This window comes from Semicossyphus pulcher, unplaced genomic scaffold, assembly GCF_022749685.1.
Source record: "Semicossyphus pulcher isolate SPU_LCO1_2020_fin unplaced genomic scaffold, fSemPul1.0.p SCAF_2, whole genome shotgun sequence".
Taxonomy (NCBI): domain Eukaryota; kingdom Metazoa; phylum Chordata; class Actinopteri; order Labriformes; family Labridae; genus Semicossyphus; species Semicossyphus pulcher.
This window is the reverse complement of record NW_027211693.1, coordinates 24551582-24572054: the sequence shown is the minus strand read 5'-3', so window position 1 is coordinate 24572054 and position 20473 is coordinate 24551582. Positions and strand designations below refer to the sequence as shown.

Below are 20473 nucleotides of genomic sequence, written 5' to 3'. Positions count from 1 at the left end.
TGTATCACAGAAGAACAGAAATAAATAAAACACTAAACATGGCAACATGTTTTGCAATCCTGTGTATCTCTGTGTGTGTATTTTTTTTTATCTTCCCCTTTGATTCCAATGTGTTTTGTCTTTGAATGTGCATAATAGCTTTACACTCATATTGCCTTGTGTATATAGCCTGGTGGGACACTACAAATCTGAGCTGAACACTGTAAAAAGAGTGAATGAGGTACTCTAATAGGACTGGAAAGAGGCCTGTCAGCCACCCACAGGGCATATGGCCAAGTACCAGCTCACCATGGCAACAGCTGATCCTGGAGAGGAGAAATGATCCATGAATAAAAATAAAAACCAACAGTATTTCTCCTGTTTTAAGGCAAAGCAACTCTTATCATCTTGCATTCACTGAGATTTAATGAAGCTTATCTTGTCACTCTAATAGACTCTTTCATTTTATTTATTTATTTTTTTAAAATATATCTTTCTGTAAACTCTTCATGAATGCTGTTTATGAGTGTTCACAGTAGGTTAAGCACCAGGCATGCTCAGAGTGACAGACGCACGCAGAGACTCAGTCAACTGTATTTTCTTCATTGTCTTAATTGGGGAGAGACTGAATGTTAATTATTTATAACTGAATAACCATTAATAAATAAAATAAAGCACAAATGCCCTATTGGGCCCTATAGGCTCTATTGAAGCACAAACAAACTGTAGCTACGTCCTCTTTACGTGAATAATGCAATACCGAAAGACCTATTATTGATTTTTATAGATGCTCCATTCATGAATTTATTGGCCATTCATTGTGCGCGCAGTTACGTCAGCAGAGGGCGTCATCAGCCAGCTGTGCGCCCCTCCCGCCCCCTGCCCGAGGAGTTAAATTCATCCTGAGGGAGCAGTGACCAGAGAGCAGACAGACGGGATGATGTGGTCCCTCTTACCGCTGCTGCTGCTCGGTCTGCTGCGACCCTGCACCGCCGGAGAACTGTTCACACAGGTAGGCCTACCTGTTGATATCCACAAACAAAACACATATAGTAGGACTCCAGGTAGAGAGATAAGAAAGCAGGTGACAACCCGGTAGTGTAACGGATGACGTCGCCGTGTTTTAATTGTGCACGCGCGGTGTTCAGTTAATTAAGGTTTAGCACGAGAAAGTGGTGTTTGTTTCTACTGTTACCCTCACAGTCGGTAGTTGTAACCTGTCTACAAGTTTTATAATGTTCTCATTGTTTACTTAAATTTTCAAAGCAGGTGGAAGTATGTAAAAAGACATTTGGGCTAATCACAACCCCTTACTGCTGTGTTTGATAGCACCTGACGTCTCTCTTAAAACCTGCTGGTCAGTTTCACCTGCCGCCAGCTTTTTCTTTAATGGCGCAGTTTGTCCGTTTTTCGCAGGTTGTCAGATTTTCTGGAGTTTTCCATCAGACACTCAAAGTGTGAATTTGGCACTAATGACTTTATTCTTTACTTCTCAGAAATGCACTTTACCAGACCTTTTATAGCTCACGTGTACTGAGTGGTATTCAGTTAATACTCACACAGTCAGGATTTAAGTAGACAACGTTAAGTAAACACCTTTTACTCTCCACTGTATGACAACTTCTTGTTTAAAACTATCAACGTCGACACATTTTTTTGTGTGTATACAATGACGTAAAAATGGGAAACTATGGCATCTGAAGCCCAGTGGTTGACATGCGTGCACAAAGTATTTATAATATAAGTGCCTTTGGCTTTTAGAGCAGTGTTTAGGCTACCTGCTCTGTGACACGGGGGTTGTGTTTATTTATCAGGCAGATGTCAGTGGTTTAGCACATGTAGGACAACAGAGGCATGCAGGGAGAAAGGTTAAAGTATGAAGCTGACTCAGAACCCTGTTTTGTAGCTGCCCCTGCCCTCTTATTTGGTTAAAGCTTAAGGTACATTAGGTAAATAAGCTGCTGGTATTTGCACTGTAAATGTGACAGACTTCTGAGACGGAAGTTAATTTGTTTGGTTCATCTTCAGGGCCTTAACTGCTTTTCTCAAAGCATTCAAATTATTTGTTTTGAGAACATTTTGCTCTGTAAGGATATGACCTTAATTGCCATATTTCCACGTTAAATACACTGTGACTCATGGAGGGCTGCAGGTAACAAATATTTGCATATTTCACAATTCCCTTAAGTTTCACAATCACATCTTGTTAGGTCTAAACAATGTTTTAAACCAGTTCAATATCCAAGATGCAAGATAATGAAGAGCAGCACGTTTTGTGTGAACTGTATTCAGAGTCCATGATCTAATAACTATCAGCACATAATTTATTTCCCATAAAACGAAGAGCTTGTTTTAACTGGACTATAAATTAACAGTCAGCGTTATTCTGTTAATGATTTACATGGTTTTTCAAAAAGGAGTAGCAATAAATCAAACCAATAAACAACAAGCTTGTGGCTAATGTTAAAGCAGCAATGTTTTTAGGAAACTAAATGTTACAAAACACACCATCCTTAATCAAACAGTAGTATGAATTGAGAGGCTGAGTCCACCTCGAGGCCTTTTATTGGCAGATAATGGGGGTTGTAAAAAATGCAAATCTAAAAACAAGTGCTGGACACGTCATGATCTGCAGGATAAGTTTATGTCTTTCTAACATTCAAAGCATCTCTTATGAATAGAAATACTACACTAAAGAAATGTTGGATTGTGTTCAAGGTTCAAACGATCCTAACCTGCTCTGACCTGTTTCTGTACCCCAGCAGTGTGACTCATCCACAGATGGCACAATATACAAATACCAGGCGAGGACTCTAAACGGGAGTGACACTGTAAACTTCAGTGACTTCGCAGGCAAGAGTGTCCTCTTCGTCAACGTGGCCACATACTGAGGTTACACCTTTCAGTATGTGGGTAAGAAACAGCACCATCGGCAGCGATATTATGTGTTGCACTGTTAAATTAAGCTTTGCCGAATGAATATTTTTTCTTCTCTATTGTCAGAACTGAATGCACTACACGAGGAGATGAAACATCTCGGACTTACCATTCTCGGCTTTCCCTGCAACCAATTTGGGGGACAGGAGCCAGGGCAGAATCATGAAATTGCACCAGGTTTAAAGTGAGAAATGCATTTCACAACTTACTTAATCACAATACACAATTATGTCAGAGCTGTATCTGAAAGACCTTTCTCTAAAATCAGCCTTTTGGAAACGTGAAAGCGTTTAACACAGCAAGAACAAGTGTTTGGATTTCCTTTCAGCCTATAGAAAATTAAAAAACATGAGAGTCCCCTTAATTTGAGCTACAAGCTCCTCACAAGACAGAACATATACTGTGATGTTCTGTAACAGAAGAACCTTTAAAGCTGGATGTAGAGAGGAATGTGCAATAAGGGTTAATCCGCTTGTCAATCAGCAAAGCTTCATTTAATAAGGGGGAACATCCTTTGGCAATTCAATCAGTTTCTTCTTAGTGGCCCCTCAAACTCATAGATTTAATGTCTCGGTTTCCATCTTATAACCATGGTGAAGCCATTGCATTAGACTGTGATGTTTTGCTCAGCTTGTATTGAATGTAGGGCAGCTGCCAGGACACAAAGTGCTCAGAGGAACATCCACTGATAAGCTGACCTCTCTCTGGATTCCAGGCATGTGAGACCGGGCAATGGATTTGTTCCAAACTTCCTGTTGTTTGAGAAAGGTGATGTGAACGGAAAAGAAGAGCAGGGGGTTTTCACCTTCCTTAAGGTACGTTGGGGTCGACTTGTAAAGTGTGCAATTAAAACTTTAGGTAGCTTGTTTTGTATGCGTTAAAACCACAGTGTGTGTTACAAACAGCACTCTCCAGTAACTCTTTAGACAACTATCTCAATCTCATTACTTTGACCTGATGTCACCCTTACTAGTTTAGTTAATAGTGCATTAATATGCTCACTCTCGGCACAGAAGATACACACATCCAAACCCACTATAAATAGCTGTTTGGTTTTGATTGATGAGCCAAAAACATTCTTGTTAGGTTTCATGTGAAGGACAGAAAATGAGGATTGATTTTACTATAATGCAAGTGAGTAATTTACCTAACAAAGTAGCTGTGTTGTGTTGTGTTGAAAGTGGAGGTTGCTCGCAGACATTGTTGCTCCCTCATTATAATCCTGTGCTCCCTGTTATCCAGAGCTCCTGCCCTCCTGTTGGAGACACCTTCGGCCCCAAAAATAAACTGTTATGGGAGCCTATGAAGATCAAAGACATCAAGTGGAACTTTGAAAAGTTCCTGGTGGGACCAGACGGGAAGCCGGTGATGAGGTGGCACCCAAGTGTCAACATTTCTGAGGTCCGAGCCAGGGTCCGAAAATACCTTCTCGCACTATACACACAGGGTATTTTTAATTAGATCCCTGGTTCAGCAAACACTATTGTCCATTTCATGAAGTAACATAATGTAAGATGTATGTTATCAGTAGAATGTAGAAGAGTAATGTTAACTTGTTCTGACGCATGAAGATGGCATGTTAAATGAAGAGGAGGCTTGAAAGCAGTAACTCTGTGGAGCCTCTTTGGAGCGTGTGGTTCAGGCCGGCCCTTCAGTGCATTCAGGCTGCCCTGCGACCCCACAGCATCATGTCTTCTTCTCAGAGCAGGACCAGTTAGCCATTACAGCCTAAATGTTAAATACCTGCAATAAATCATGGAAAGCAGACTGATGTGGGCATTTTGTTTACCAGAACAACTGTTACACTGTCTGAGTTATTTCATGGAAAGGAAACATGCTGGAGCAAATTTGCGCCCCCAATATTCCTATCCTGCAATAAAAGTGGACAAAATAAGCAGGGTAAGATACTAGCAGACATTTAGAATAGATTTATTAAGCCAGTCAAATACAAAAAGTCTCACATGTGCTTCTGCCTACAGCAAAAAAAGAAAAAAGGGCTACAAACCAAGAAAATACAACTGCCAGTAATTACAGCGTACCTTTCAAAGTGCAACTTCTCATTTCAGCTCTCACCCATCAGGATTTTGTTCCCTGTAACTTTAGAACTTGTTGGATAAAATGGAGCCTTTTTCACATTTTGGAGCCCTTCGTCTGACTACCTGATACTATATTATTGGGTAATTAATTAAAACAGCGGCTTGGTTTGAGATTGGATCTGCCTTTTTTTTTTTAAATGGTAACACACATTATCTGGAGGTGTGGATCCTGTGTCTGTTATCGGGGCTCTTTACTCGGTGTTACAGCAGGTCACAGGTCAGTCGGCTCGGCATGGATTGCTGGTTGTTGAAGTGGACAGAGAGTAAAGCCAGACGTCCTGACAGAGGGGTTTTTCCTCTGAGGAGCGGCTGCACTGCTGTGACACTGAATCTAGAGCCTCTAAACTCTGACGAAAATCCTCCTCTTCCTGTCCTGTTTCAGTGCTGGATGTAAGAGTTGCACTGATGACTCAAAATGAAATAACAGGAAAAAGAGGAAGAGCTTCATCGCTACTGCGGTAAATTTAGATCGTGTAAGTCGGGGCTGAACTGTGTGCAACAGTACAGGATGCAGTAAGATGAGTATGAATATCGGAATGAGTGGTCAAATCAACTGTGGTCAAGAAGAAGTGTTGTGTTTAATGAGATTAGGTCCATCATCATGGGGAAAAAAAGGTGTGTATGTACTGTGCATTGTGTATTGTGTCTGATACAAACATACAATGTCAATAGCTACAATATATTGGGATTACACTAACAACATAGAAAGAACAGCATTACTAAAGACAATGATTTACACGTAGTCAATAGTTATAAATAAATTATCAATAATCACAATCATGTTTTTGGTATGATACCATCAAAATTCATTTCCCCAAATTTTTGTATTTCAACAACCACTTTTGAACAGTTACACGTAATGGGACAGTCCTATAACATCGATGGTACTGAAGAAATCTTCGTAAATCAATCAACATTCACATTGTAAATCCTATGATTCAATGTACCTATATAATCATCCATTGTTGGAATGAGTATATGTCGTCTTAGTCGCATTGGGGAATGGCTTCCTGTAACCCTACAAGTAACAAACTAAGTGTCCAGTTGTTACATGTTTGCAGAGAGACAATCACAAAAGGTTTATTTGTCTGGAAAAAAAGAACCATGTTAATTATTCCAACCTATTTAATAAATGACTTCAGTTCCTGATAAAAAAACAAAACCAAAATAATATTTCATGTATATATATTCAGAATAGCGAAGTGTTTCACAAATAGCCTTATAAAACGCAAGTATAAACAACATTACAATAGGATATCTACAGTTCAGTAGGAAAATTATAGATCAAATCACACCTTTCAACTCAAAAACAAACTGATTTTCATGCTACTACCCAGACTCCGTTAGGTGGGTACAGTGATGCTTTAGTGCTTTCCAGGATCAATGTTCTGTCGCTCCCTTTTCCCAAACCCGGGTGCTGCTGCGGCTGCTGCTGCTGCTGCGGACTGATCTACAGACACACAGTGGAACAAGACAGTTATCTTCATGCTGCAAACTTTCAATTAACACAGTAAATGTTTAAGACACCATGTTGTGCAACCTTGTGAATATGAAAGATTTGCTTGCTTGCAATATTTTATATTTTGCCTTTGTACAATATCGTTAAAAGACCAAAACAAGGATTGAATTGATCAAAAAGGGTGCTTATTTTCTGTGTACCCAAAACCTGATGTAGCTTATTCCATTGTTGTCTAAAAGCTTTTAAAAACATTAACATGAATATTGTTCATTGAGAGTAAGTCCTAAATGTACCATACCTGCATTCTCTGGTGGTGGTCGTGAACTCTCTCCTACTGCTCTGGCCCCTCTCGGCTGTGGGAATGATGACTGCCAAGGAAAACCCTGGTCGAACAGAAAACACCACCTTAGTTGCTATAATTTAATACACACACTCTTTAAAGCCCTGAAGTCTTTGCCGTAACGAAAGTGAATATTGCTGAATGTGAGTGTGGCTAAGCTGAGCTGCAGTTAGACCTCATTACATCTGCTAGTTCCTCCCAAAAGATAGGGGGAGAAGAGGTAAGAGAAAAGAGCCTTGTTTCCTCAGTGAAGCAGAGTCACTCCAGAGACAGAGACAGAGGGGCCTTAGCGGACCCTTACCGGGGTAACAGGCTGGAAGTCTCGTACAGGGGGCGGTGCTGCGGCGGCTGCGGCTGTGGCGCCTGCTGCATTGGGCATCCGGGGAGGGAAGTGTATGGGCCAGCCCTCAAGGCCCTGCGGTCCCACCTGCACAAAGGGACCACAGTAGGGAGGGCTCAGCGGGCCGTTCACTGAGCCTGACGTGGGGTCTGAGGTACGTCTTTCCTGCTGCTGCCCCTACGAGGGATCACAAGTACACACGTGATCCCCAATCAGTGCACGGCTGCTACTCTCAGCGAGCGCAGTGGCCCCGTCATAGCATGAGCCACTGCTGACCTTCAACCCTGCACACTGCAGCTGCCTCCCACTGAGGAGTGTCAATGTTCCACCTGTTGATCCCGAATGCACTGACAAACAAGCTAGCTGGAGTGAGGCTCTGGTCCTGGAGTATTGATTTGTCCAGTGTGAACTTACTACAGTAAACATCTATGTGACTGCATTTTGTCACAGGGGGGCGCTAGTCTGCAAGGTTTACTACAACTCATCACCTCCTGCATAATGCATCTAAAGGCTTGAAGAGTAACTTCACTGATGTGCTTGGCCCTACTTAAATACTCATAGACAAAATAGCCAAACATATCACCTATCCAGGCTGACGGCAACATTTCATTTAAAATTTCAACATGTCTGCAACACTTTCAGGCGCAGACCTGAGCTGCAGCCAGTACCTGTTTGTGATGCTGCATCTGCAGTCTCTCCAGCTTACACCTCTCTGTTCGTTCTCTCTGACACTCATTCTGTGCCTGATGAAGCTGTAACACAAACAATAAACATTAGAGAGCAGTTCAGTTATTCTTGATGTCAATGCTTGAAAAAGAGCAAAGCTTTCCTTATCATGCAACAAACAGGGGAATATACTGCAAACGCACAACTTACCTGATTGGTCAAATTAGTAATCTGACCCTGGAGTCTCTCAACCTGCCGCCTCAAGTCCTCTTTTTCCTCATTCATTCGCTCCCTGTCGCTCCTCTCTTTTCTAAAGTCTTCTTCAAAGATCTTCACCTGAAGTACAAAACAATAATAAGCAGATGAGGAATTGCATGTATCATTTCAGTAGAGTTCTGTTTGTGTTCTGCTGCATGCCTCACCTGTTCCTTTAGTACAGCGATTTGAGTGAGCAGCTCCTGCTTCTTCAGGTTATTTGCCGCATCGGCAAAGTTAGCCTGTGCAGGTGGTTGTTGGGAGGATGACGGTGTGTGCAGGTTTAAGGCTTCCTCCAAAGCCTGAAGTGCGACAAAACTAGTATTACACAGAATGTTTGTCTCCATTATTTATCTGCATCTCTTCCTGCATCTCTTCCACACTCACCCTGTTGAGGCGTTGGATCTCCTTCTCCTGGTACTCCCTCTGTTTGCTTAGGGGCAGCAGCTGGTCCTGCAGGTAGCGAATCTTCTGCTTCAGCTCAGTGGTCTCAGAGTTCAAGCACTCCTTCTCCCCCTGAAATGTACACACCAAAAGCATTGAAAACACCTTTCTTAAAGTATCCTATTTTGTCTGTTTCCAGGGGCTTGTTTTGAAATGCTCAAACAGTTTCAGCTGGATTTTGTGCCTTTGTATTCTCACCTGAACATTTTCAATCTTGGATTTGGCCAGCAGCAGCTTCTTGTCGTAGTCGCGCTGCCTCTGCTCTCGCTCTGCCTCCAGCTCCAGCACGGTTTTCTGGGACTCAGCCAGCCGTTGTCTGAGGTCTGTGATCTGAGGAAGATAGTACATCATTTAGTTGAGGGGAGCATTCACTGAGTCCATTAATTGACAGCTCTAATATACAAACAGAAAACAAAACAACACTGATTCAGTGATATCAACTCTGATAGAGATAAACATTAGGTGTTGCATGTGTTGGAACACAGTCTTAGAAATGTGTTTGAGATTTACGTTATCAAGTTATAAACTAAGCCACAGCCACAAGGACACATTTGCAAACACACGCAGATCTGTGTTTGTGTAGAATATGAACAAACTTAGTGACGCAAATGGATCTATCTAGGGTTGTGTGGTTTAAACCCAAGGTTGCATGGCGTCCCTTTCTCAACAAAGTGTGAATGTAGGTTTGTTTGTGATTGTGGGTGTGCATAGGCGTAGGTGTGTGAGTATGAGTGTGAGAGTGTGTACATATGTGTGTCTCTGCTGCCCTCTGACTGCACCACAGCAGGAAGTCGGCGGGTACCAGAGAGGTGAGGGGAATTCTCACTGAGGTGTGACAGGCCTTGTGGTGAGTATGCTTTCAGATAGCGAGCTATTGCAAGATTGCACCTTTTCCACTGGACATGCACATAGAGAATAAATACACACACACAGCTGCTGCACCGCCAACTGATGCACACAAGCACAAAGAGTCCTGTGTTCCTCAAAAATATTTCCAAATTGCACAATCGTTGCCATCTGTCATTTCACTTAAAAATATCTTTCATGTTTGAAGACATAACTTACTGCCTTAGTTTTTAAGTCTTATTGTTTTTTTACATTGTTTTTATCATTTGTTTTTATTTATTACATCGACTTTTTACATTTTAACATTTAAGTTCTATTTTTGCTGATAGTTGTGGTCGATAGCACTTCACTTGATACTGGTTTAGTCTCTGAAGCACTTTCTGCAGCATGTTTGTATGAAAGGTGCTAAAAAAAAAAGGGGGTTGTATTAAGAAATAAACTATTATTATGGTTGTTCAATTTGCATAATAAACATGGGTGTCACAGTGCTTCAATTATACATTTAAAAGGCTGCTGGCAGGAAAACATTGTTTTATTTGGCATTTTCTGACACTACAGTGTTCAGTGATGTAAAGCTACTGACATCACAGTTTATTAAACTGTAATACAGATGCTTGAAACTAAGTCAAACAATCATTTCCGAAACGTCTTACTAAGACTTACTTACAGTTGCAATCGTTAGTCATGAAATGAATCGGCGGTTCATTTTGGGCGACGGATGGAGAACTGTCTATTTTTAAACACAAACATTACTCATGTAGAGTGAGAACATATGTATTTAAATGGAGGTTAAATACTTTTTGTAACGTACATGTCGGTGCATCTTTGTATAATTTCTATGTATGTCTGTCATATGAGGAGAGGTTAAGAAAATTACAATAACCAGCTCTAGTATACAGGAGACACAGAGGAGACATGAGTGAGATGTATAAAATTGTCCACAGAAAATATGATGCAGCTGAGCCTTTCATCCATTTTTGGAATAACAGCTATGATTCAAGAGGGAACTCCTTAAAAGTATTCCCCGTCAAGTGTTCCTCTGAAAAGAGAAAAAACGTTGTCACACTTTGTTGCCGTAAGAGCGTGGAACGAGCTTCCAGAGAACGCAGTGCGGTGCTCCTTCAGATAACTCGTTTAAAAATAGATTGGATGAATTCTGGTTAGCGAAGTGGAGAGTCTGGTGTGGAGGATTTGTATCCTGTACCAGAAAAATGTTCAATAAATTTCAAGAAATAAATTAACTCAAAAAGAAACCTGGCATGTGTAGGAGGTTTGACCCAAATATACTTGTTCCATTAAAGTGACGTTCTTTTATAAAACTGAACTAATGCGTTGAACTTTCTAAAACTGAGTTTGGAAATTACACAATTTTTACAAAGGAATTCGGGGAGAATTGAGCATTACTTCTCCTTCAGTCGCTGAAGTCATAGTGACGTCTTCCCACACCCTTCACAACAGCTGTAAAGTCATTACTGTACCTTCTGCTCAAACTGTGACTTCATGGAGTTCCACTGAATGTCCCACTGCTTGTTCACCTCCAGTACCTGTAAGCAGCAGGGCCAGAAAGTGAAACAAATGACACAGAATATATAGGAAACAAAATACACAGAGACTTTCCCCTAAGAAAAAAAGAGGATGAGCTGAAGAGCAAAAAAAGACTCACATCCTTTCTCTGCTTCTCCAAAAGCTTGATCTTCTTTTCATACACCTCTACATCACAAGGTTTGGTGGGGGTTTTCTCTGCAGATTTTCCACTCTGGGGGCACAGAAAACATTCCTAAATCCACATCATTCCTGTAACTCTAACTCTACATCATACGCGTTTAAAGTGAAGAAATTTTGGTCACAAATTTCATGAGAAACCCGTTTTAAAATGTCATTCTAAAAAGGAATTTTAATGTAAAATAAAAATGAAATAAGTACGTACTTGGATAAATAGTTTTAAAGAAGGTCTGTACAAAATAAAAACATGTTTACTCTGACTACTAAACTAAATTTCGACTACCTTCTGTGGTGTGCTGGCCTCCATCTTCGGTCTTACAGCAGGCGATTCCTCCTTCACAGGCTCCTCTTTGGCCTCTGGAGCTTCTGTGTCAGATGGCACTGCGGCTGTTGCTGCTGTTGCTGCTCCTCCCGTGACAAGCTCCTTGAGTTTCTGGTTCTCCTGTCTGCATTGGCAAGAAATGAAAGTGACAGAGTGGGTGAGCAGACCCTTCCCAGAGTTTGTTGAATTTTTGGTGCAGCTTCAGGATGTCTTTTGGGAAGAACCTATAAAACCCACTGAGAACAGTGACGCCAACAGAAAGCAGTGGAACAATTCCCCAATCAAAAGTGAAAGCAGGGTCAACTCTCAACATGCATGACAAAGATAAGATGTAAAGTTATCATAACAGTGACCGGAGGCCGAATTACACTGCATTCAAAAGCCATTAAAAAAAAAGAAATACCAGAGGAATGAGGTTCAAGAGAGTTAGTTTTGTTCAGTTGTCCCACGGCTCAATTGCCAAACAATAGGTGAAATTAGGTGATCATGCCTTTGTTCTCTTAGCCTCCACCCTCTGGAATCAACGCCCACAACCAGATCTGCAGTCTTTGGATTCCTTTAAGAGGCATCTAAAAATAATTTGTATGCAAGCTGTCATGCAACTCTCAATCCCTGTCTTGTGTTAAAGTTTGTTTTCATTTTGCCTTTTTCTTATTATGCCTTGTGATATATTTATGTTCGTATTTTGCTTTCTGATTTAGTTTTTTACTCCTGTGTGTGAAGCACTTAGTAACATATATATAAATAAAGTTTACTTATTTACTCCAAGAATATACTGCAGATTTTGTTCTTTTTGACCTTACTAACTATAACATAACTTCTCCAGCAGACGCCCAGTTACACTAAAGGAGAAGGAAAACATTACCTCAGCTGTTCCAAGTCTCGATTCCTGATATCATGATCCTCTTCCATTTTCTTTCGAAGCTCATTGTTCTCCTGTCGGAGCTGCTCACAGAGAGTCTTTACACACACAAAAAACAAAGAAAAAGTTCTGTACAATCACATCAACATTATTTTACATCTGTATGCCCACACAGCCAGAGGTAACTGTGTTTAGCACATTGGTACAATGCTAAAGGTACTTTAAGGGAAACTATGATGGATTATAAACGTGGCAGATTGAAGAGGAAATGTTGCCCACCTTTTGGCACAAACAACTCTGGTTATGTTATGATACTAGAAATTTCCTTCAGTTAAAATAAGAATTTTTTCAAAAAAGGAAAGCTTGTGTTGGTTGCCAGTAGTAATAGTTGATGTTTACATGTGTGACAACCTATTGAGACAGCAAAAACTGCTGCAGCAACAGTGAAACATGTCATTTATCATTATTTTACAAAGAACTTATTTCTCTCTCTTTGTCCCACAAAAAGAATCTGCAATAAAAAGACTCCTTCACTAAGGTCAGCAGAGATAAAAGGACATTTTTCAATAACTGTAGCTCTTAAATTATTATATAATCAAATCTACAGCCATCCTTGAGAACATACAGTTGTTGTGTCACATACCTGTAGGAGGGAGGTCCTCTGTTCATTCTTTTGGACTTTAGAGGAGAGATGGTGAAACTCCACAGCCATGCGACCAAGGTGAGCCAGCAGCTGGTTGGGGTTGGACTCCTCTGCAAATATGCTGAAGGAGCTCTCCAGTCTCTTCAGCTGGCTTGCTAGCTCGTTGTTCTCCTGAGGCAGGAGGGGGATTACTCCTGCCACTGACCCAGCCTGGAGATACCCAAACAGGTGAACAGCCAGTCAGTCCTTCCTCTCAAGATGACTCAGTGTGAAAGCTAACAATTACCTATGTATTTCAAACAGCATGCGACAAGACGATCGACATACTGGAAGACTCATGTTACTATTTCTAAGAAAAGCAGCAGCTGATTTATCTCAAAAGTAAAACTTGTTAATCCTGTTTGATTTAAATATGGTCCTCGGAGACTAAAAGCGGTTGTGGTGACATCTTTACCATAAATATTCTATTCAGGGATCGAAACTGTGTCAAAGTAAGTTGACAGTCGATTCAGCAGCCTTAGTTTTGACATGTGTGCCTGAATTATTTTGGCATAGTGTCCTATTAACACATCCTCTAGGATGTAGTTTGTGAATGAATCAGCTGTGTAATTCTAGTCCGTAATAATCCTGGACTTTCCCCTGGCTGACTCAGGCTGGAGCTACCAGTATTGAGGTTGTTGGTGAGTCACCAGGCTAAGGATATGTTCCCACTAATAAGGACAGGGTTATGAAGAGGAAATTTTTCATTTAGCCTAAATAAAATTATTACTTTTAATAGTTAGCACAAGGGACACGAGGAATGCTAAACATACTAGACTTTTTTTTAAATAAAAAATTCTTTAGAAGTGCAAAAGTTTGAGTTCCTGGAGAATAATTAATTTCTTAATATAGTCACGAAAATGTTTGGTACGTACAGTCAAGGCATCTGAAGTCTTTCCCTCCATATTCACCACCTCAAACTCTGTTAAGGCCTCCTGGAAAGACCAAAAAGTAAGTAGCACCACAATATTTATAATATCCATACAGTTAATAATCAAATAAAAGAAGAATATCTACATCTTAGCATATTTACAATTCTACAATCATTACTAAAATGTTTCTGCCTGTACCAAACGCTTCACACACATACACATTCCTTACATTGGGCTTCTCAGGCTGAAGGGTCTTCCCTAAACAGCTTGATTGCTCCTCCTTCTGCTCTGCAGTGGGGTGTAAACAGGGTTTACCTGAAAGAGGCCATATCAATACCGAAGTTAATGCGTGTGGTTACAAAACTTACTGTGAAATAATCCACAAATAACTCCTAAAAATTGATTACCGTCAAGTCTGCGAGACCTACTTGGTGTCTCAGTCTGAATGGGCCCTCCCGTACACAGACTGGCTGCAAAGCTGGAGGACTTCAGGGCCTCGTTGTCTCTCACAAGTTCCTCCACTCTCTGCCGAAGCCTTGATGCCTCTGACTGAGACTCTTCCAGCAAATCGCCTGCAAGTTTCAGAGAGATCTTGTCTCTGTCCAGCAGCACTTCACTTGAATTTTACTTGATCTAACTTCATTTTTTCAACAAAGGCTGCTAAGGCTCGACCTATCAGCATGCGCAGTCATCAAATGGGACGATAGAAGTTCAGTCAGTGAGACGTTACGTGTTAGAAGCACTCCTTTGGTGAGTCACAAAATGAGCAATCAGCCTGTTCACATCTCTGGCATGCAAGCTATTCATCAAAGCACCAAAGAAGATAGTCAGGTTTTACCGCATTACATCTAAGCTGCACAAAAAACCTCCTGCACCTGTATATTTTGGCTGTAAATTCAGTTGTGTAATAAGTTATGCAGAGCACCATAGCATATCCTTATGTGTGTGTTTATTCCTGCTACAACAAGAAAGTTGTAAATTTTTTAACTGTGGATTTTACAAACCACAATAAAATAACAAATAACCTTGTATATATACAAGGAATCTGGAAACACAAAATCCTCAGGTGGCACACGCCAGATGTGTAATGCCACACACAGCCTTGAGGTAGCCATGCTGTCTTTGGGAACCTACCTAAGCTCTTAAGTCCCTTCATCCGCTCCCTCAGTATGCTGTTCTCCTCCAGGAGCTGTCGATAGCTGCTTCCTCCGGCCTCCTCCCTGGCCTTGACCTCACCCCCACCTGGATCATAGATGCGGTACGGGCCTTTCCCTTCCATCGCCGTTGTTCACTTCCTAGACATGATCCTCTGAACTGTTAAAGAAAACAAAAATGTTTAAACATAATTTAAAAGTATCCAACAAAAGGTCAATGGAGTAACTGACCTTTACAGAAAACAAACTGTTGGTGATAAAGCATTTAGACACTGTTGACACATTGCAAAAAAAGGAAACAACTGGAGAAAAATACACTTGTCTATTGCAATCCGTCAACTTTAAAGCTACTTTGAAGAACTTTCCGTTTGTAATTTTGGCGCCCCCTGTGGACAAAGCCGTACCTCTTATCTCTTTGCGGATATTTTCCCATACATGCTTAAGTGGTGGTTTTTAACAAAAAGTTTTAACCAGCTTTCTTTATCAGTCATATATATCACTCACTTTAAATTTTTGCCCTGGAAAATGTAAATAAAGGCAGTGTGCAGTTAATCTCTTCGTCCGACACCTACCCCCCACCAGCAGTTTCAGGCATTAAAAATAACTGTATAGAAACAATCAGTCTTGTTGCCAATGGTCTGGTTTGCTTTTGTAGGTCATATAGAGTGAGCAGGAATAATTTCAGTCCGTTTCATAACCAGTGAAAAAATCCTCACAGGAGCTTTAAATATTATGGTTCATAGAAGAAATATAAAAGTATAAAAGGTACAAGATAAATGCCACCAGTACCCAGAGTCAACAAGCTATTGCTAATGCAGAGGAAGTCAAAAGTTTACCAGCATTATTGACTGTACATAAAAAAGAAATCCCCTTAAACCACTACTTCTGCAGGAATATTACAACCACTGTAAAATAAAACAAATGGTGTTTCTGTTGCTTGCAGATGAAATGAATACCACCCACTCAGCTATTGTATGAACTGTGAGTTACCCAACTAAAAGAACCTTTAGACCTTTCTCTCAGCTTATAATTTAAAGGAAGACCAAAGACAAACCGACAGATTTGAGAGGACAAAAGCGGCATCAGTCTCACCATCATGCCACCCTGCCAGAGTGAAACATATGAAGGATGTGCTAACGTTTGTCATGGCTAAATATGACAACTACAACGTTCATATCCGAGGAAAAAAGGACAAAAGCAGAGGGAAAATAAAAGATATAACGCGAATCATGCTAACAAACATCTTCCCGATACACGAGAGTCAAATACAACACAATCTAGCTAATGATAGCTACCTTGATTGGCTGAAGAAGGCTAATATTAGTTTTCGCTGTTGTCATGCAAATTGCTAGCAACATCCTCGTTAGCAGTCGGCTAGCTAACACTAGGTGACAGAGCGGGACAGGAAGCCGCTAGCTCCTCTTTTTAAACCACTACGGATACTTTTATCGACGCAGTAAGTCAGTCGGAAAGCGGAGTTTAACGACAAATCAAAGAACAAAGAGGTGTCTTTTGTCTGGATACCTTTCAGCTCGCAGTGGCCTCTCGTCTCTCTGCCAGACATCTATTGCGGAAGTGGTCTACTGCTCTGTGCTGTAACCTGGGAAATTCCAGCTCACAACGTTTGATGTAAACAGCGATGATTGACAGCCCGGCGGACCAATCAGCGCACAGCTCTCTGTCAGCGGTGCACCAACAGGAGTTAATGCCCGTAATGTAAACACTGAAGCAAAATGCTTTGCATAGTCCTCTTTAATGGGAGAGATTTTACCGAAAATCTAAAGCCTTGTCACATGATGGAATTTTAGATATGAATATTCATATTAAATGGCTCATAAGACACACTGACACTAGGCTTAGTGAAACTGATCATAAAAAACAGCCGGACTTTTCTTTACAATCGTAATTATTAAAATAAAATTAGGTCTATTTCTCCCTTTTTACCCTTAAAACGCATCCCCAAACGATTAGGAACAAACTCAACCATTTTTACTGAATGACCTTTTTCTTCATTGATGACTTTAAAGAAGGGGCTGCTGGGGGTTTCTGTGATTGCATCACACATTTCCTCTGAACTAGGAGTGAAATAAGACCTAGTTCAAGTTACACCAAGCTTTATGACACTGTCAGTTTATAGGAAATATGTGATATGAGAGCTTAGGAAGATGTCTATATTGTGATTTAAACTGCAACAGATTGATATTTTAAATTTTTAATTAATACATTTTTCAGTCTTTAATTTTTCTAAAGTTAAAAGGTTCCCATCAGAATTTTATGAATCTTATTTTGACATATTGAGAGTGGATGTTTTTTTTTTTGTTTTTTTTTACAAATGGCAGGGTAAAGGCGATTAGTTTCCTATGTTAGAAGAAGTACACTATACACTGCAATACATTAATAGTCATATCTATGGCGCCAGAACCAGGGAACATAAGACTAGTTAATGAACAACTCATCTTTAAGCTCAGGTGTTAGAAGGTATTAGTAGGCATTAGTATCATCTGGGATTTTTGATTATTGGAAAATAATACAATGGAGAAGTTTAAACATCACGTTTTCTAAAATTACTAAATCGCAGGGACCTTTCTGACACATGAATAACAAAGCAACAGTGACATCTTGTGGGAATAAACAAACAGATTATTCTGCAGTTATATTTCTTCCTTACAGAGTATCAGAAAGACTATTCCTCTGTTAGACTAAACGAACCTCAGTATTACACAATTCTATGGTTATATAATTGTATGTATATAACTATGAAATCATCCAGCTGCTTGTCCACAAACACTCTTCTTTGTGATTGTAGTTTTTCAGAGAATCAGACTGGGACCTTTAACAGGGATTGACAGTTTTAAGACAGGAAGCACTCAATTCGCAAAGAATCTTACACTATGACATGATTTATGACATAAACTAATCAGAATCACACCTTTCTTTTTGTCTTTGCAAAGCCTTATTTATTACTTCCTGTAACACACCAAAGGGCAGAGTTATGGCGTACACCAGTAACACTGAAGTATAGTTAATGTTAAAACTGAGACTATTTATTTTATAGCTCTAATTAAAACCTCATAACAGTTGTTGTTTTTTTACAGTATTTTTATTTGTCTCTTTGACTCAAACTTAAACTAAATGTATTTGTGTTAAAACAAGTAACAGAGGGTTAGACAACATAAAAGGGGTGTGCTTTTTAATCTGTGTGTGCTTTAATAATAATAAAGTATATTCAAATTATTTTTATTAATAAAAATGCAACATAAACTTTAGCTCAATTGAAGAGTAACCTGCTTCAATAAAAGAACAAAAAGCAGATTGTAAGATTTTAGAGCATGTAGTAGATGGACCTGCCGTGTGATTGTGTAAAAATGTGTGAATGTGTCCCCTAAAGAGCCATTAGCTGGCTACAGGAAAAACACTGTATAGTTCACACACAGAAGTTGTTTTTTCCTAAGCTCTGTGTCGGCCACCAAACACCTTGTCCTTGTTTGTAGGTGCACAATGTTTCCATCCCGGGCTGCTGTGATGTGCTGAAATAATAAACAGGCTGGTGACTCTGAGCCTGCCAGCACAGAAACAAAAGCCTGAGGATACAGGAAATGTCGCCCATCATTTAAACCTCCTGGGAAACAAATTGAACGCTTTGTTTTCTTCTCCCACATCTGCTTTTTGAAAACATTTTAAAACAGATGACATTTAGGAAACAGTTATCTTCGGATTAAAGCCAGAACAGAGAATTCACCATGCTGAGACATTAGGAAAGTCCAGTCTTCTGTCCCTATAGCAGCAGAATCAGCAGCTGATAGTAATTAGCTCTGTGTCGCTTAATACAAAACATCCATTATGTCAGTCAACTATTGACTATGGTCGTCCTCTCAAGGCCTAAAACCAGGGCCAGCCTCGCAGCAGAGTTTCGATATAGACAAAACAAAGTTGGCCTGTAAGCAGATACACCCTATTTTTACCTGTAACAGGTTATTTATATTGTTTTAAATGAACAATAATAAAAATCTTTAACTACACTCAAGAAACCAGCACCATAAATCAACAGAAAGATCACTTCTCAGGCTTATATGTTAAAAATAGTAATTGTAACAAAAACATTTTCCACTCCATAGAATGTGATCTATTGGCATCTAATGGACAACAGAACCAGAACAACCAAAGAAAATACTGTTATATCAGATCTGAAATAAACATAATGTGATAAACATTGCAATAACCACAATATATTTTTTAAGAGTTTGCTTGGGATTTAACTATAAAAAAGTCATAAGTAAAAAATATCATACAATTTTACAACTTGTGGCATTTTTTTCCCTGCGTTTAAATCAGAAATTAACCTTCTCACTTCTGTTACATTTACCTCCTGTGTAATGCTCCAAACACACAACAAGACCCACTTCACTGACAACATGAAAAAAAACATTCAACCCACCTTGAATGATAAAAAAAGACAAAAATAAAGTCTCTAAACTGAATATGTTCCGTTACTACACCTTAAATGTTAAAACAAATAAACAACAACTCACCCACACATTCAGCTTGTGTCGGAGAGGCTCTTTTTAAGGAAACTGGTGATAGGGGGGAAGCCATTTCACTGAGACTTGGGGAATTCCCACAAACCAGCAAAAAGGCCTGTTCTGATACTGTACACGCTCAGCCTCAACAGAACCCAGTGTGTGTGTGTCCAACTGTGTGGCCTGCCTTCACTAAGAAACACAACATAAAAATTTATTTGCACATTAAAGTGTGCTTGCAGCACTAGGACTACCTAATTATAATGCATGTAAGGTAAATAAAGAGAGAAGGCCACACAAATATGACCAAGCAGCATAAAAAGGTAAATGCACAGCTGAGCTCTAATAAACAATAACTTATATATACAGCAGTAAAGTACATGCAGTAAAGTACAAGCAGTGCAGTACTGCATGATAATGATGTCACCACAATCATGGACACAGTCAATAAAAAGTCCATCCCCACCCATTGCTTTCTCTGAGGATGTTACAGCTTCAAAACATAAACTATAAACGTAAACTATAGTCCATCTTCATTATTTATGCTGTACAAGATGTTCTGAACAACACCGCACTGCAAACTTCCCCCTGGTGTCATGAAGGGAAATTCAAGCAGAACAGAGTGTGTTTTGACATCAGCTGCATATTTACAATGTTTTATTGAAGTAATCTCTAAATCTCTCATAATTACCATCAAATGGGGCGATTTAAGGTTGGGTGTGCCATTAAAACCAGAGTGATACAGACTGAGTGCTGCTGCAGCCTCTATTTGTTGCCTTGGATTTTGGCGTACTGCAGGGGATTTCCTCGCCACATACATCTTTTTTTTCTTCTTTCCTCTTTTAACTCAAAGATGGCCTGACAACAGCTGCGCTCACACATACGCAGTGAACTGAGACACTGACAAGAACACAGGCAGCTGTCTTGTGCTTTTCTTCTGCACGAACAAATCTGACTGAGAAACAAGACACGAGGTGTGA

General features: G+C 40.0%; 2 protein-coding genes across 6 annotated transcripts; one reads left to right on the top strand and one right to left on the bottom strand.

Annotated features, from left to right (window-relative positions):
- Nucleotides 1-903: 903 nt before the first annotated feature.
- gpx3 (glutathione peroxidase 3) lies at nt 904-4677 on the top strand. The gene is made up of 5 exons (XM_069669902.1): nt 904-991; nt 2742-2892; nt 2983-3100; nt 3632-3731; nt 4159-4677. Exons 1-5 carry the CDS (start codon nt 917-919, stop codon nt 4375-4377), a joined length of 663 nt encoding a protein of 220 aa, XP_069526003.1. The 5' UTR covers nt 904-916; the 3' UTR covers nt 4378-4677.
- Nucleotides 4678-4829: 152 nt separating this feature from the next.
- Nucleotides 4830-19529, bottom strand: tnip1 (TNFAIP3 interacting protein 1). 5 transcript variants are annotated; one of them, XM_069669744.1, is made up of 18 exons: nt 19506-19529; nt 14957-15136; nt 14230-14394; nt 14052-14137; nt 13826-13885; nt 12912-13121; nt 12272-12366; nt 11368-11530; nt 11026-11118; nt 10841-10906; nt 8715-8846; nt 8460-8588; nt 8240-8374; nt 8028-8153; nt 7820-7903; nt 7113-7328; nt 6770-6854; nt 4830-6462 (listed from the first exon to the last, which is right to left on the bottom strand). In XM_069669744.1, the coding sequence occupies exons 2-18, from the start codon at nt 15099-15101 to the stop codon at nt 6377-6379; spliced, it is 2076 nt and encodes a 691-aa protein (XP_069525845.1). In that variant the 5' UTR covers nt 15102-15136; nt 19506-19529; the 3' UTR covers nt 4830-6376. The 5 variants fall into 5 exon arrangements, with proteins under 5 accessions (XP_069525845.1, XP_069525844.1, XP_069525847.1 ...); XM_069669743.1 differs by lacking the exon at nt 19506-19529 and adding an exon at nt 16501-16564; XM_069669746.1 differs by lacking the exon at nt 19506-19529 and adding an exon at nt 16501-16564 and having other exon boundaries at nt 7113-7238.
- Between the last annotated feature and the right edge of the window lie 944 nt (nt 19530-20473).